The sequence below is a fragment of the Silurus meridionalis genome, chromosome 4 (assembly GCF_014805685.1).
Source record: "Silurus meridionalis isolate SWU-2019-XX chromosome 4, ASM1480568v1, whole genome shotgun sequence".
Taxonomy (NCBI): Eukaryota; Metazoa; Chordata; class Actinopteri; order Siluriformes; family Siluridae; genus Silurus; species Silurus meridionalis.
The window spans coordinates 16600695-16617060 of NC_060887.1; the positions used below are offsets into that span (position 1 = coordinate 16600695).

The window sequence follows — 16366 nt, forward strand, 5'->3', positions numbered from 1 at the left end:
GTGACAGGAAACTTACTGACCAATAATGTTCAAATACCCAAGGATTCCTTCCCTAAATGTTCACCTAAATTAATGTCACTGTATTACATTATATGGTTGTTTTAGCTACAAAAAGAGGTTGATATTGTGTTATTAATCTGTCATACATTGTTAAAAGGCTTGTTTTTCTTTAGCTTTGGAAAAAAATCTTTATTTTGCCGCTTTCAGATTACAAACAAATTTATTATTGAGCCATGCGTGTGTAATAGTGCTAAAGGGAATGCTAGAGTCAATAATGCAGTATCGTATAAAATGATGTATGTAAAAGCTAACTTTATAAAACTTTTCAGTGAATAAGCATGTACACCTAAAGTACTGCACTTTTTTATATGGTACCTAATATGATAAGATCAATACCAGCCAAAAAAAAAAAAAAAAAAGAACATGGGTTGTATATCTGATAAAAAAAAATTATGAATTAAATTAAAAAATTGTAACAAATGATTTTTTTTTATTTTGACATTTGTGCTGGAAATGTTTACATGCAATCTAAAGAGACATATAGTATGTTTGCTTTTGATTGTTTATTATATTTATATTTATATTATATATTTTATGTGTGTGATATGAAAGAGTTTAAATGAATAAACAAAGTGCATTTTTGTTTGAATCGTGTATTTATCATGTATGTTTTTCTTCTTATTTAAGGTTTAATGTTTCAAGACATCATATTTGAAAGTTTAGCTATAGACTATATACTTAGTAATTTGTAAAGAAATGCATAAGGACAAATAACAAATATCCATTGACACTCAAGGTTTCAGTATTTTGGAAAAGAAAACAAGTGCCATTCAAATGAAAATACATTTTTATTCATGATGTGACTGACATTAACATCGTATTGTCAGGGTTATGACAGTCATGCAAATTTGCATTCGCTTATAACTAGATGGAACATTGTGAATGATTCATGTAAATGATAGATAATGAAACACAATAAGGTTACATTACTGAACATCAGCTGTTATGACAACATATTGCAGCATCAAGTATAACAGGTATGGTACACAGTTATGTCTGTATAATCACAAAGGGTTAGAGTAAGGAGTGTTTAGCAAATGTGCATAGCTTGCAAATACTGGCTTTAATTGTCTGCTTTAGTGGCAAGAGGCAAAACCAGAACAGTTATTCTGTCTGATTCTCTGAGCCTATGATGAAACATTTCTATGATGAAACAATTATATGGTATGGCTGTCACACTCAGATTTCAACACAGTTGAACACCTAGCTTGTCCGGACTGATACTTTATGCAGCACTCTCCACCATCATCATAATACTAACTGAGGAAATAACTGTCATCAGGTTAACATCTAGAGACACACACACACAACCACCCCGCCAGTCAACCAAGCACAGTCATTTGTTATTCACATGTGGGCTTTAAATGTATGTTTGTGCATGCTGGTCCTTTCCTTTTTAGCCCATGACAACATGTTTGCATTATCATCATAATTCTTCTCATAATTGATTAGTGGAAGTACAGTGCATTCACAGAATAAACACATCTGGGCAGTAGAGAGAACGCTCGGAGGTGACATTATAAGAGGTTTGTTGTACGGAGTGATTTATAACCAAGTGTCAAAGCTGTCAGCATTGAAAGTACAGATACGCTCTGGAGGTCTTGCAGTCCTGCAAATGCTGATTTGCATGTCTGGCCCTGGGTGGTTTTCCCTGGCTAATTTAACCCCCTCCTCATGTTACAGCTTCAGACACACTATATTTAACCCCTAATTACTCAATTTAACCTAATTGTGAAAAGAACCCCCTTGTCTGGCAGCATCAGGGAGACGTGTCTGCTTGATGAAGATTGAAAGAAGTCCCATCACCGTCAGGCACATTTGTTCGGCCACCTAAGCCTAAAAGACCACCCTGGCTTTCTATTGTGTCCAAGCCAGCACCTTTGGGTGTGAAAAGAGTGGCGCTTAATTTCACACACAGTACTTTATTGTTGCCTGCTTTGATGTACTATGTAGCTGAATAAAGTGTTAAACCAGAGACATAAAGCTTAATAGGAGAGGGGTGTGTGTTGTGAGTAACCCTATGGAAGGCTGTGACTCCTCACTCTTTCCCAGCTGTTGCAGACTTTGAATATATTTGTGTCTGTGTGTGTGTGTGTGTATGTGTGTGTGTGTGTGTGTGTGTGTGCATATTAGCACTTGAGGAAACCCTCACCCTCACCCTCACCCATTTCACTCTGTACTGCGTCAGCTATATATGGTTGAAATGACAATAAAAGCTTCTTGACTTGACTTACACCTGCTATTTTATCAACTGTGTTAAAATTTCTTTATACTTGATTCACAATGAATGGCCATTGATGAAAGCGAATGATTGCTGTGAGCAGGAAAGCAAAACGGGCGTCTCTGTGTGAGTCTATTACTGCTTGGCTAAACAATGAAACAATTAAAATTAAACACATGCACATGTTTAGTGATTAAAGGAGTACTCACTAACCATGACTGTGAATCATATAAAACCAGTGTCTGGGTCTGAGGGTGTGGGTTCATGCTGACATTGTCTCCTGTTGATTAAAGTATATTCTTACCTTATTTAATTAACACTAGGTTAATACATTTTACATGTCCACCAAAGTTTTCCATCAAGAGAGGGGACTATTAACCTTAAAGCATTAACCAAGACCTTCAAACAAATGTTTTGCAGCTGCCGGCGGATGTGAGACCTTTAACATTTACGGAAGTCTTGGGTGTCAGTGATTTGTAACAGTTAATACGTTTTCCTCCATGGATAATAGGAACTAAGCTGTTCCGCAACTTTTATTCTAACTTTAAACAGTAAAAATGTGTGGTGTACAATCGTAAGCAAACAGCTGTTATAAGAAGATGCACTAATGCAGGAAAATTTTATATATATATATATATATATATATATATATATATATATATATATATATATATATATATATATATATATATAAACGTTAAACGTTCATTACTAACTGATCATAAGCTTTTAAATGAATTTCAATCATCATAATTTCTCAGTTTTTAATTATTATTTCCAGGGGCAGTAATTCAATCAAACTTGGGTTATTTTTGAATAATTTCATTTGGATGGGCTCTGGATCCACAGTTGCCAGAAAAAGGATTAAACATTTACTAAGAATGTTACAAAAATTGTATGTACCTTACATGGAACATGTCATTGGATTTGCTCCTCCTCTAATATTTAAGAAAGAAATTAGACTCTAAGTGACACTAGGTCAGACATGACTCAAAATACTGTAAAGTACAACTGATGCATATAGTAATACCCAGCACATATGCTGATTATCATTCAGATCAAATATTTAAATATACATAAGTAGCTGTTTAATCTGCCAATGCATTATTTAATTTCATTTTATTTTACAAAAAAGACACCCTCTGCTTCTCTTCACTTTCAGACATTACAGTAAAACAGAACTATGGGTCTTGAATAACAAAAAAGAACTAAGTTAATAATAGTGTCCAAATCTAAAATTGAACTAAGCATGTAGGCATTCTCCATGAAATGGGAGATTGCTCCAAAATGCATCAGTACTAGCGTCATAGAAAAAGAAAAGCTGCCATCCCTCCTTCCAACATTTGATTACACAGTTGTGTTCCATTAAAAGCGCACAGCATTTAAACTACTAGGGTTATCTTTATGGCATCAGGCTTTTTTTTTTTTACATCACTAACAAATTGTACACTGCTGCATGATTCAGAGCTCCTTACGGCAAAGTACCACTGTGTCTGTTCATAAGATTGCCAACAGCACTGGGAACTCTGAGGAGAAAATGTTTTTTTTTTCACTGCAGCCTACCAATTGGCATTACGTTCAACAGTTAACAGTTCTTAGCCTGCTGTCAGAGTGGTGTTGTTTGACAGCCGGCAGTCGTGCCTTCTCACAGGAGAAAACACAAATAATTTGCAGGAAATATGTTGTTAGTTTTGTTTGTGTTTAGTTAGTGCTCTTCCTCTAATGTTCAATAACACTGCAACAGTTGTCAAAAGGTTGTAAGAAAGCGCTAGATCCTAAACCCATCTGCTCCAGACACTGTAAGAGCCTAGGCTGTTTTATTTTAAAAGTATGAGAAGTGGCAAGGTGAAATGAAATAAGATTAAATCTCTATAATAATACAAAAAAAAAAAATGAAATCCTTGCTTTACTTTCTCTGATCACTTCCACTCCACGAGTCCTGTTCTACCTGGGGCTGCTTGTAGAAGTCTTAGAGTGGAGACAGTGTCCTTGCCAAGATTATAAATGTTCTGGGAAAAAGATTCTGCTGAATGCGGAATTAGACAGCTTCCTAAATTTAGCAGCTTCCAGATACAAGTCACAGTTGTGGAGGACACATTGTTAGGTTACTTTTTTATAGAACTATACTATACATTGAATTACAATGTAAAATAAATAATTTATTTCCGGGTTCCTGGTTTGTAAACAATATAATATGACAGGACTTATTTATATTAGAAAATAATTGATTATCGGGGTGGTGTAATATGCCCAAGCCAAGTTCAAACATCTTTATACATACATTTTTATTTTGTAAAGAATTGATAGTTACACCTCATTCATTTATAATTATTCTTACTTTTTTTATTATTTGCAAGTTAATTCTTATCTTTTCCATTCTTCTTGAAGTTAAACCAAATAAAGTGCACCCTGATACTGAGAAACCTCTGAGTACAAATCCCGCTGCTTAAAGTAATGCTTAAAGAAATGGTTTTAATTCTGACTGTTACAAAATCCTGATATGCAACTCCTTTCAAAACTGCTTTTTCAACACCCTGGAAAAGCATTTCAGCAATTAAATACATAGTTTAATTCGTTTTTAATGTGAAACATCTGCCATACAATTCCCAGTGTATGCTGTTAATATAAAAACAATGATAGGATAGAATGAGTGCATTAATATAAACCATGCAACCACAACTACTTTAAAGCCATGCAGTTCTAGAAAGTATCAAAAAATAAATAAATAAATAAATGAACCAATCAGAATTTAGCATTTAACAGAATTGCATTATAAGAAAATCTAATATAGTTGATGTCCTGACCCATTTTCTAGTTTCTCCCACCCCACCCTCTTTGTATATTGCAAACACACTTCACCATGGAAATGTTTTGTGAGATAAAGCTCTCTGTTCCCCCTCTCATCACTGATGAAATCACAAGGTCCTGGTGTGTAACACACAGGCTAACATTAGTGAAAACCCCCTTCATGCTGGCCAAATACTTTCCTTCAAAATACCAGTGTTTTATTCTGCTTTATACAAAGATCTTACTTTCTATAAACGGACATCTTGTCATTCCAAAAAAAGAAAGAAAAAAGAAATCGGTCACCATCAAGTCATCAAATCTATTTTATTAGATTTTTTTCAAAAACATAATGTTTACAAAAAAAAAAAATAACAAAAAAAAAAAAAACTATGTATACATAGTAACAAACAATGTTTTCAATTTGGCACAAACACAAAAAGTGCTTTATAATAATACTGCCTACATAACATTTGGTATAATTAAACTGCAAAAAAAAAATACTTTCATAGTCAACTTTTTATTCCAGCCATCAGTCGATTCATTTGCTTTTGAGCTTAAAAATTTTGAAACAAGCCTGTAATTGGGTTTACAGGTCAGTTACTTTGACATCACATCTAGTATTCATATGTCTCAAATCAGCATCAGCATTATTAGATACTTGTCAATAGGCTCATTTAAATCATAAATAAAATAAAACATATCACATTGAAGAAGTCATGGTGTGACCACAAAGTAAAGTTATGGCATTGGACTTTGAAATGATTTAGACATCCATCTGTGTATATCTGTGTGCAAATACTTTTTTTGTCTGAAATGTTATAAATTTTTGATCAGTCCTCATAACAGTTTACAGGCCAAATATAAAATATGTACAAAAATACAATAAATCAGATACAAACAAACAATGAACCACAGAGTGTTTTTTATATAAATATGCTGGTATTCCTGTCAGGTAATACTTTGATTTGATAACACAGGTTAGTCTTCTTCCTAGAATTGCATTTTCTTGCCATCAATGCAAACACAAAACCCAGCTTCACATTTTTTTGGTCGGATGCACAATTCATTGTAATAACAGTTAAATGCACAATGCATTTTCTCAAATATTTATGACTGAAAATAAAGAATCTTTCATGGATAAGAAAAAATAAACTTGTCTATATAAAAGGAGAAGAAATACAATATGCACATACAAAATACAGCATGGTCAACACATTCTGGTTGGCCTTCATTTAAAAAAAGTTTATATTTATATATAAAACAAGGTTTAAAAAAAAACAACAATAAATTATTTTAAATGAATGAGCCTTGACTGCATCCCAGTCAATCACACAATGCAAACATCACCATGAGGTATTTGTTCATTGAGTTCTATGTCAAGCATTATGTCTGATGAAAGAGAGAAAGATATAAAAGTGCATAGAAAAAACAGTCTCATGGATAAAAAGGAAAAGAAAGTTTAGTTGGTGGTTTTGGGGAAAAAAAATAGAGTATAAAATTCAGAACAGTCCAAGTCCAAGGTTTGAACCTCGTTTCTGGTTTTGGTGTTTTCTTATTAATTTTAAAGAAATGTCCTTGGTATCAAGTCACAGCAGCAATAGTAGCTCTCTTTGATTGAGTCATTTGATTGTCACCTATAAAGAACATAGTCTGTTCACAATGTAAACTTTGAAAGAGGAGGGACAACACAGTGAGAAAGATCAGACATCGAGCACCATGTCATACTGCTGATCCTTCTTCCTTTTGCCACACTTTGCTATAAGAACCATGTACAAAGTCAAAAACACCGCCCAGTAGCTGGCATACACTATTGCACCTATTATTAAGACTATCTTTTCAGAATTTGGAAAAGGCTTTCGCGTCTCTTGGGCAATGGTATACAGGATGCCGATAAATAGAATTGTGAACCAGAATGAGATCGGGATGAGGCCAATAAAGTTGGTGACTATTGTCTTCCTTCCCGAAGTACCCCAACCGGACTTGTTTATTGTGGCTATCGCGAACATCTTTGCTGGTAGAAGACTGGACATGTATAACACTGAGTAGAAAGACATGAAGACCATGACAATGTTGCCTCGCAAAAAGCTGGCAAAGGTGGACTTGATAAGCGCCACAGCCTGTACAATCAGTAGAAAGAGAAGAATGTTCCAGATGCGACCATGGTAGAAGAGCTGAATGGCTGTGGCAATGAGGAAAAAAGGGAAGAAGCCAGTTATAACAGCTTCATAGGTCATCCACAGATGATGCTTGTGGAACCACAAAGAGTTGTAGAGCCACTCTCGGAAGTACGACTTGCTCCAGCGTGTCTGCTGATTGAGCCAGCGCAGGTATGTGATAGGTGTCTCGGTCAGGCACTTGGAGCGTGCTGTGTATTTAGTAGCATAGCCAAGGCTTAGCACGCGATTTGTGAGATGTCGGTCATCACCAAAGCTGCAATGGCTGCCCATGAACGTCTGATTGTACCAGTCCTCCAGAAACTCATGGAGAAGAGAGTTCCTGTACATTCCCAAAGGCCCGCTGATGCACTGCACGCAGCCGAAGTAGGACTGGCAGGCTCGTTCAATGTTAAAGGCCATCCAGTACCGCACGCTGCTCAGGAAGGACACCCAAGATTCATATTTATTCAGAATCTATAGAGAGAAACAAAACCATGCATTAGTAAATATTACTGGTACCAAGTTTAGTTTAAATTGAGTTATTATATGAGATCCCTGATTATACTTCACAAATGGAAATACAGTACATGGAAATCAAATACGGACAGTCACAGCAGAGAACCTGCAGGATTGTGGGAATTATTATAAGACTGTATGGGATGCTCATCAATATAGGTATAAGTGTACATAGAAAAAGGTTGTGGTGTGGAGTGTGCGACAGATATTTCCAGATGTCTAGAAGCCATCAAACCAAATCCACCCACTAACCTTTTACAACTACAACAACATCCACATCAAAATATTCCTGAATTGTATTATTATGTGTGATTTTAAGTTATCATCTAACCATTTCTGGTTATATGTAATAGAAGATGTAGGACATGAAATAAATATAGAAGTTGGAAAATACCTGAACATCTCCCCCAACTCCTCCCACCATGGTGTCTTCCTCTAGAACCTTCGCCATCTCCACTGAACAGGCAGGATCCAGCATGGTATCTGAGTCACACACCTAGAAGCACATCAAACCATATGCACCTTTTAGAAAACACACAAACACTGAACATTCATTTATTTATCATTATCATGATTTAATATCATAATCTATTTTCATCATCAATGTACATAGATAGATATAAGATCTTTGCTTCCTGTACTGGTTACTCTGTTACTATGGCTGTTAATTAACTTCACCTGTTGTGTGCTAGTCCTGACATGTTTGTGTAATAAAAGTGTGTTTTAGTAGACAAAGAGAATCTCAGCAGTTGTTCCTTATTACGTTTAGATTGTTTTTTGGTTATTTCCTGTATTTTGTCCCTGGCTTGCTGTAAGAACTACATTTATTTCTAACAAACACACTTTGATGATACCTGCATCTACCACCTCACCAACACACACATACACATGGAATTATATAGTCATATGTCTATAGTAATATTCAATAACTTTTCTAATGACATTTTAGCTGTTGTGTAACGATATAAAAGGTTATATACAGGACAAGATTCATACATGGTTAAAACATTGGGTAAAAATAGCAATTATGATATGAAGGTTTTTTTTTCTGCCAAGCAGCTTTTCTGAGATTCTGTTATATACTGATACCCTTTGTGTGCTGCTAAAAGACTCCCTTTCATGCCTTTATTGGGCATGATTATGTTTGTAGCCCACTGAAAATGGACTGACCATGAATTGGCATGCAGGGATGTTGGTGTTTTGTTGGCACGGGTCTTCAGAAGCCTGCAGTATTTTTTTATTACTACAGGTATCTAATTAATTGACATTTTTAAAAGCAGGATATTTGCTGTAACTTTGTTTTTTTTCTATTTAAGAAATGTTTTTTTCCAACATACATGATTAAAAAGCATGTATGCTAATATATTAGAACGCATTTACCCAGTCACTATGGAACTGTCCAAAAATAAGTGACAAATTCCACCTTTTTATAATATAACTGTCAGTGGGAAAACACTCTGGAACATCAATGATTCATTTTTCAGAATAATTTTTTTTAACTAGTTATTAAACTGTTATCTGTCCTGGATTATGATGCCTTGCAGCACATTTGTTACTTAAATCACTTGATGTCGTAATGCATTATGTTTCATCACCAGTGACCGGTCTCATTTTTGTTGAGTTAGAAGTTAGAAAAATGTCTCAATTTGCAAATACTCTCTCTTGTTGATAATGGTAGGTTTTGTATTGTTGTTCGTTCATCTAGATTTCTATAAATGTTGGATCTGTAGTCAAAGATTAAAAGTGATACAACCCAGTTTGCCCAATGCCCTATTCAACAAGCAAGCCATTATGCAAAGACTGTATCCTGTTGAAACTCAAAGTCAGATCATCTACCCAGACCCCACAGTTAGGAAAAAGCTCACTTTGGTAGTCAGCTATGACAGATTGGTGATATACTAAATGCAATTATGCCTGTCTCCATGGAGCAAAGGTCAGGTATTTCATTAGAACCAGGTGGCGAGTAGACAAAAATCACACCATTAAAAAAAAAGTTTCCCAAGATTCCCAGCCATGATTACCTGTGTAGGAAAGCAACAGTGTTGGTTCGAAAAAAGCAAGGAAATATATTTTTTCGCTATGTCAATTTTCCTGTTGAATGAAATGGTTTTCAGGACGCATTACAGCTAGAATCAGATGCTTGCTTCACTACAGTGGGTTTCCTTGAACACAAATACCTTGGTTTTGTCTTCACAGTTATAACCTTATGGCATATTTTTGTAATCCTTAAGAATTTCTTTTTACAGCATGCCACAAAGAGGTTCTTAAACAAACTGAAAAAAATCACCTATGAAACCCTGAATATTTCATAAATAAATTATTAATGTTCTAAGGGGAGACATTCTAAACTAAGACAAGACAAAAAAAACCCCTTGAAGGTCATTAAACTGTACTGTGTATTTGTACCATTTGTACATCAACTGTAAATCATCCTGAAAAGACTAAAGTTGTGTCTGAAAAGACCCAAGTGGCAGCTCATGGCGATTCCTAATAAAGAGCATCAATGTTAAATACACAGCCACTTCCCTTAGCCCTCCATACTACAAACATTAAACCGACACATTTTTAACCATGCACAAAAGTGCCATTGTGTTCCACAGCTGCTTTATTTAACTTGGCAAGACCAAGTTCAGAGACTCACCTGCACATAGTCGACACTCTTCCCAAGGGCTTTAAAGGCTGTGTACATGACTTCCCTCTTTCCTCCCCACTTCTGCATAATGCACACACACTTATTGTTGAGCACCAGCTGAGAGACATGCTGCAGACTCTCCGTGTATGACTCCTCGGTCTCGTTCGGCCCTAGCTGGTGGTAGTTACTTTTCCAGACATAGGTAGCTGCCTTTTCCCGGCCCATTATTTCCCGAAAAATGTCCATCATGTAGCCGTCATCTTCATTATTCCCATCAATCACCATGATGACCTTGATGTTTGGATAGGTGAGCCTTTTAACTGATATCAAACACTTTCTCAAGTAATTGGGGTCTTCCTGGTAGGCAGCGATGCAAAGTGCCAGTGATTTGTTGAGTTTGATTGGTGTCTCCATGGACCGCCGCATGTTTCTGTGTTCTAACAGAGCAAACAAACTCTGGATGATGAGGTGAATGACCAAAATGGCTCCATAAAGACCAAAGGACAGGTAATTGCCCGTAGTCGTGAAGAACTGGTAGCCCATGATGTAGGCAGTAGAGATTCCCACTAGCAGCGCGACACCGAACAGTGTTGTTCCAATAATCCTTAGGTAGGTGATCAGATTATCACATTTCATCTGAAAATGATAAAAGATTTATGGTTAGCTTATTTTACTACGAATTTATAAAAACTGTTGAGGAAGCTAGCTCCAATTGGATGATTGGGCTCATGTTTTGCCTTGCCCATCATGCATCTTTAAAGTATGTCCATCTACAAAAATCAGCAATATATTTTAACCAGTTGGACATTTCTCCCATTAGCCCCCTCATTTCTCTGTTTCAAAACTTGAACATGTTCCATGGCCATTTGTTCCAAGTTTCCAAATTAATGCAGTTTCCCATCTGCTTGGCAGACACTGTTGCAGGGCACCACCCTCCTGACATCATCTGTTTATATCTCTGTGGGAAGACACGAGCAGTGAATATCAGATTATTTAAATGCTTAAGGCCCGCTGTATTATTATTGCAGGGGAAGACCCCTCTTTCTAACAAATGCTGTTTGAATTATTCACTCTTAACACCCAAATCTGGATATTTTATCACTTGTCAATTAAGTGACACCGCTAGCTTTGCAGAGGTGGAACTGTTAGGCAGCAATGTAGTACGTAGTTAGCATAACTGGCACACTGCCTTGTACGTCATCATGTTTACAAGACTTTGGGTGTTGACGCTCTAGACCTTCCAAACTCCACCTTAGACTGTGACACGTGCAGTGTTAATGTCTGAAAAAGCGAGAGCTGCCATGTTTCTGTTTCCATCGTAAACTCTGGGTGAACCTCTGTGCTCATTTTAAAAGTGCCTCAGCTACCTGCATAATAAACCAGGTCCCATGCTTACAGAGATTAATCTAGGGATTAAGTGATATTGAAAGTAACACATCTGGAATATGAACTCATTGTTGATGTTGATTAACTGTGACTGATTGGCATGTCCTATTGACCTGGATGGTGCAGTACTCTCACTGAAATTGTATTCAATTAAGTGACCAGAAAGCAACATTGTGAAAAGATCATTTGAGAAAACTTTTGGTTCCCTCTACCCCTAGTGCATCAAAACCAAACACATTACCCTATATTAAATCCACTACTTTCCAAATTGCAAGATGTAACAATGTTACAGTCATTTTCATCCCCTGTAAGTGCACATGTGTAGCATTGCCTTCCCAGAGCTGGCAGCATTCCAGCAGAGCTAAAGACCCTTAAGGGAGGGGTCTCAAAGCAAGAGAGCTGGAAAGTTGAATCATTCTCAGTGGGGAAAACTTAAACACCGGCTTCAAACGTGGATGAAATACTACCCTGAAGCTACAGTAAAGCTGCGCTGCACAACTCAAACTCTTGTCACTTTTTCTTTTCTTTTTTTTTTTTTTTTTACCTAGAGCTGTAGAAAGGAGGAGGACTGTTCTGATCCATCAGTGCATGGTCAAAAGGTGCTCTTCAGACTGATAAATACACAAGTATATTGCTTCATTGTGATTTTGTTCCTTGAAGAAAAACTAGCAGGTTTACAGACATGGTGGATGCAAGGAAAATTACTGTCTGTGGAATTTCTTTCAGACTTACAACAGTCTCTTTGGGATATTGTTATATTTAAGAAACATTAACACACAGCTGTAACTAATGTCTGGAAATATGTGGGAAAGAATAAGGGGAATCCCAGTGGCAGAGGATAATTATTCAGCAGCAATTCTTTACAACTTTTGCTTTCTCTAAAACAGCACATGTAAATCTCAGGGCTATGAAGTGCAGCACTGTGTAACAATTTTACCTGAGAAATGCTTTACTCACACAAAATATCACTATATATATTTATTTCATACATATATCATATGTATGTTTGTGGCTTATCTTGTAAACCTCATGGACATTTTTAAGACCTCTTTTCCCAGACTATTTAATGCTGAGGTTGGATATCATATGCCACCAATTTAATATTCTAAATGCCTCGTCTAACTTCCAGTCCAAGTAGGCTTTAATCGTGTTTACATCATGTTTGAGTGGCTGTTATCATGTTTAAAGTGTAGCTTTACCAGACAGTCATTTATCATTCTTCTCACTCATCTTTTTCACTGCGTTCGACCAGATTCCCAGGTTGGAAAAAAGGTATGTGAGTGACACAGCAAGCAGCCAGCATTGTGTTTCTCGGCAAAATAAATCAGAAATAAAGTTTTTTATACAGAAAATCACACCCACAGTCAGTTTTTGGTCTGTCCTATCCTGTTCTCTCCTCAGTCTGAACAGTTTCATCAAAATTCATCCAAAGCCCAGGTGACGTTGCTGACTGACAGCAATTTTGTTGATATTAAAAAAAATCAACAACCAGATTTACATTTCTGACAGTGTGTTCAGATTTGCTTAGACATTTTTTCACTATCAAGTTAAATCAATTGTAATAGAATAAATTAAATTGTGAAAGTAGCGATAGCGCCATAGGCACATTTTAAATGAATTCTCAGATTACAAGCACATGCTTCATTTGTCTAACTTTGGAACTTTGCCCAGTCATTGACTTCCCCTGTCTGGCTTAGTGTTTCTCTCACCTATGTTCTCCCTGAAACTGCTTCTACTGTACTAATAAGGAACAGACATGCTGCATTTTTCAGAAGCACTTTCAACTCACTCAAACACCTATAAAACATCTGGTGCATGTGTAAACAATGATCTGTAATGGTGCTATTGCTTCCTTACATCTTGAGAGATCATGGTTAAAGTTGATTGATGATATGACCTAATCACAAGCAAATTAATTGTGATGGCTCAAGGACTATTGTATGTTGCCACCCAAATTACTTTGATGAAGTGATAGTGGGGGTGTTAGATCACAGACTAATACCCATCTCTGTTCTTTAGGATTCCTGCCACACATTTTGATCACACATAATGAGCACCACTTTGATATCTATTGGGGTTAAGGATTTGAAATGGTTTAGGATTTTCTTTTAAATCGAATCCACTAGCAAAAATTATTTAACTTTAATGGGAAATGATCTAAACATGGATTATAAGTGCCCGAGTCAAAGAAAATCCCCACAAAAAAACTTTGTCGGTGTGTGACAGCATTAATCAGACAGTGATATTAAGATTTCCAGTTGCAGTTCAGTAGATCTTTAAAGGCTGAAGACAGAAATCCACTAATATCTGAGATTAATACAGTGTAAACGCCTTCCTGTCTGAAGCCTTTCCTGTGGCTTCTTTCATCTTATTGCTATGTAAACTTACTACTTCAGAAATGAACTGGGGAAAAAAAAAATCAGAAGCAAGTCCATGACGTCACACATTTGAGCTATTTTAAATTACATCACACACAGTTTTCTGTATATATGCATTTAGTGGTTAAAAATTAATTTAGAATAAAACTATAACACTCTAACTCTGACTTAGAAATCTACGCATGGACACCGGTCCCATATTAACCCACGCCATACCCATTTTCACGTCTGAACGAAACGTCATCAAGAAACCGTGTTGCCAGATTTATATATATTCTAGTATATATATATATATATAGTTTAAGATTGTTAGAATGGTGGGATTTTTTTTTTGTCTAAGCAATGTTATAGGTTGCCATCGTTTACTGAGTCTACGCAAAAATGAAATGTTTAAAAGACTTTGTACTAAATGAACTATTAAAGTTTTAAATGAGGATTACTTGCATTGATATAAAACAATACTAACTAAAAATGAAAATGTAGTTCAAAAAACTTTTTTTTAGTTCACTTTTGATTCAAGATGTTCAATTTTTAATTACACAATTCACTTTTATTCTCTAATTAGCTAAACGTGTTGTAGGTCAAAATCTGGCAACCCTGTTGCTACAGTTAAACGGGCTGGCGCGCAACATCAGTTGTAGATGTTCAGCTGGAGCGCTTTGTGGAGCTGTAGTGTGTATAGAGTAAAGAAACGGTACTGTAATTTATACAGGAATCAATGACACGGTTTATAATGTATTATGAGGTATAAGGTTTTTTTTGTTTGTTTTTTTGTATTAATTCAGTCTGTATGATTCAGTGGGATAAAGCCTGACGTCGACTCCATTCATTCTGCAGCTGAACGCTTTTAGATCACTACAGTGAGGAACAGATCTGAATACAAAAAGAGGATTTCTTAACCCTACCTTGGAGCAGCTTCTTGATGACATCTTGGTGGTCTTGGAGGATGGATGCAGATCAGAGCAGGCTCCGTGGGCAGGGCAGCAGCTGCAGGAAACTTTGTGAGCACGAGCTTCTTTTGGAATCTTGAGAGAAAACGTGCATGAAGTCTCCAAACGTTAACAGGTGAAGGTTTGCAAACAGTCTTCCTCCTCAGTCAATACACTTGGCAGAACTTGTCACATCGTCCTGATTGTCATTTCTTTTGTCAGATGATAAAAGGGATGGTTTAAAAATGTATCCAAACGTGGGGTCAAAAAAAAAAAAAAGTTAGTGGCAAACTGTACTGCTGCTTCAAGTTTCTTCAGGTATCAATGGGGTACAACTGTGAGATGATGCGTTAAAGTTGTAATTTGTAGTATGCGACCACCCCTTGCAGCTTCCTGTACCGTGTCCATTTGGAAGAGGCTTTTAAAACCGGCAGGCTTTTTGGGAGTTGTTATAATGAGGGGGAAGGTTCGGGGGGGCGAGGAGGAGCAAATTTGTTGGAGGAGGCAAAAAAGTGCTTCTTATTGAAACTCCCGAACTGGTAGCACTAACCTCTTGCCTCAAGCTTAAATAGGCTTAAAACTGTTAAACTTCAGCAATTTTTGAACATTATTTCACAGGTTTAACTATTAATGCACAGAAACTAAACATCCCCTAATATAAAGACTATATATTTTCAAGATGCTTAGCCTTCTATGTATTTAATATGTGTGAATATATAAGCCCTATGTCAGTATAATTACCATATAATAAACTTTTGTTGAGATCCTGTTGGTTTTTGTGTGTCTTCTTTTTTTCAGCCAATAGCCATCCCTGGTCAATTAGTTCATTCGCCACCAAGTGGATTAAATTCAATGCTTCTATACACCAGCAGGGGGCGCCACGGATATACCTCCAAATCTGTTGAAAATGGCGCGCGTAAAAAGAAACTTCATGGGGATATTACTGGCTTTGACGCACGTTTCTGCCGTGGAAATACATTAATGAATGCATGAATGATTAGTTACTCTTATAAGCTCAAATTTAATGTCTATTTTTGAGCAAGTGTTGCTGAAACAGTACTCTGTACTTTCCTGGGCTAAAAAAAATAAAAAAATGGCAAGACATTAAGCTTTTAATCATCTTAAAAACAAATTAAAAAAATGAGCAATAATGAAACAAGTAGATAAAGAAGCTCATTATGGAATAGCGTTTCAACTTTTCTTGAAATGTTTAAGTTTTGTAGGTAAACCTGCAGACAGCATTTTACAGAAAGAAGAGCATGTTCTGTAAACCCAGTGTTGATGGCTTCAAACAATTGAAT

General features: G+C 36.3%; 1 protein-coding gene across 1 annotated transcript; it reads right to left on the reverse strand.

Annotated features, from left to right (window-relative positions):
• Window positions 1–5454: 5454 nt before the first annotated feature.
• Window positions 5455–15797, reverse strand: has2 (hyaluronan synthase 2). The gene is made up of 4 exons (XM_046846196.1): window positions 15042–15797; window positions 10382–11008; window positions 8135–8236; window positions 5455–7698 (listed from the first exon to the last, which is right to left on the reverse strand). The coding sequence occupies exons 1-4, from the start codon at window positions 15063–15065 to the stop codon at window positions 6769–6771; spliced, it is 1683 nt and encodes a 560-aa protein (XP_046702152.1). The 5' UTR covers window positions 15066–15797; the 3' UTR covers window positions 5455–6768.
• Window positions 15798–16366: the final 569 nt, after the last annotated feature.

Excerpts from the sequence above, each read along its gene's own strand:
- has2 (XM_046846196.1), bottom strand. The coding sequence starts at position 15,065 with ATGTCATCAAGAAGCTGCTCCAAG. Across the intron at positions 11,009-15,041 it reads CATCAAGAAGCTGCTCCAAG|ATGAAATGTGATAATCTGAT; the intron begins GTAGGGTTAAGA and ends TATCATTTTCAG. Across the intron at positions 8,237-10,381 it reads AGAGTGTCGACTATGTGCAG|GTGTGTGACTCAGATACCAT; the intron begins GTGAGTCTCTGA and ends ATGTGCTTCTAG.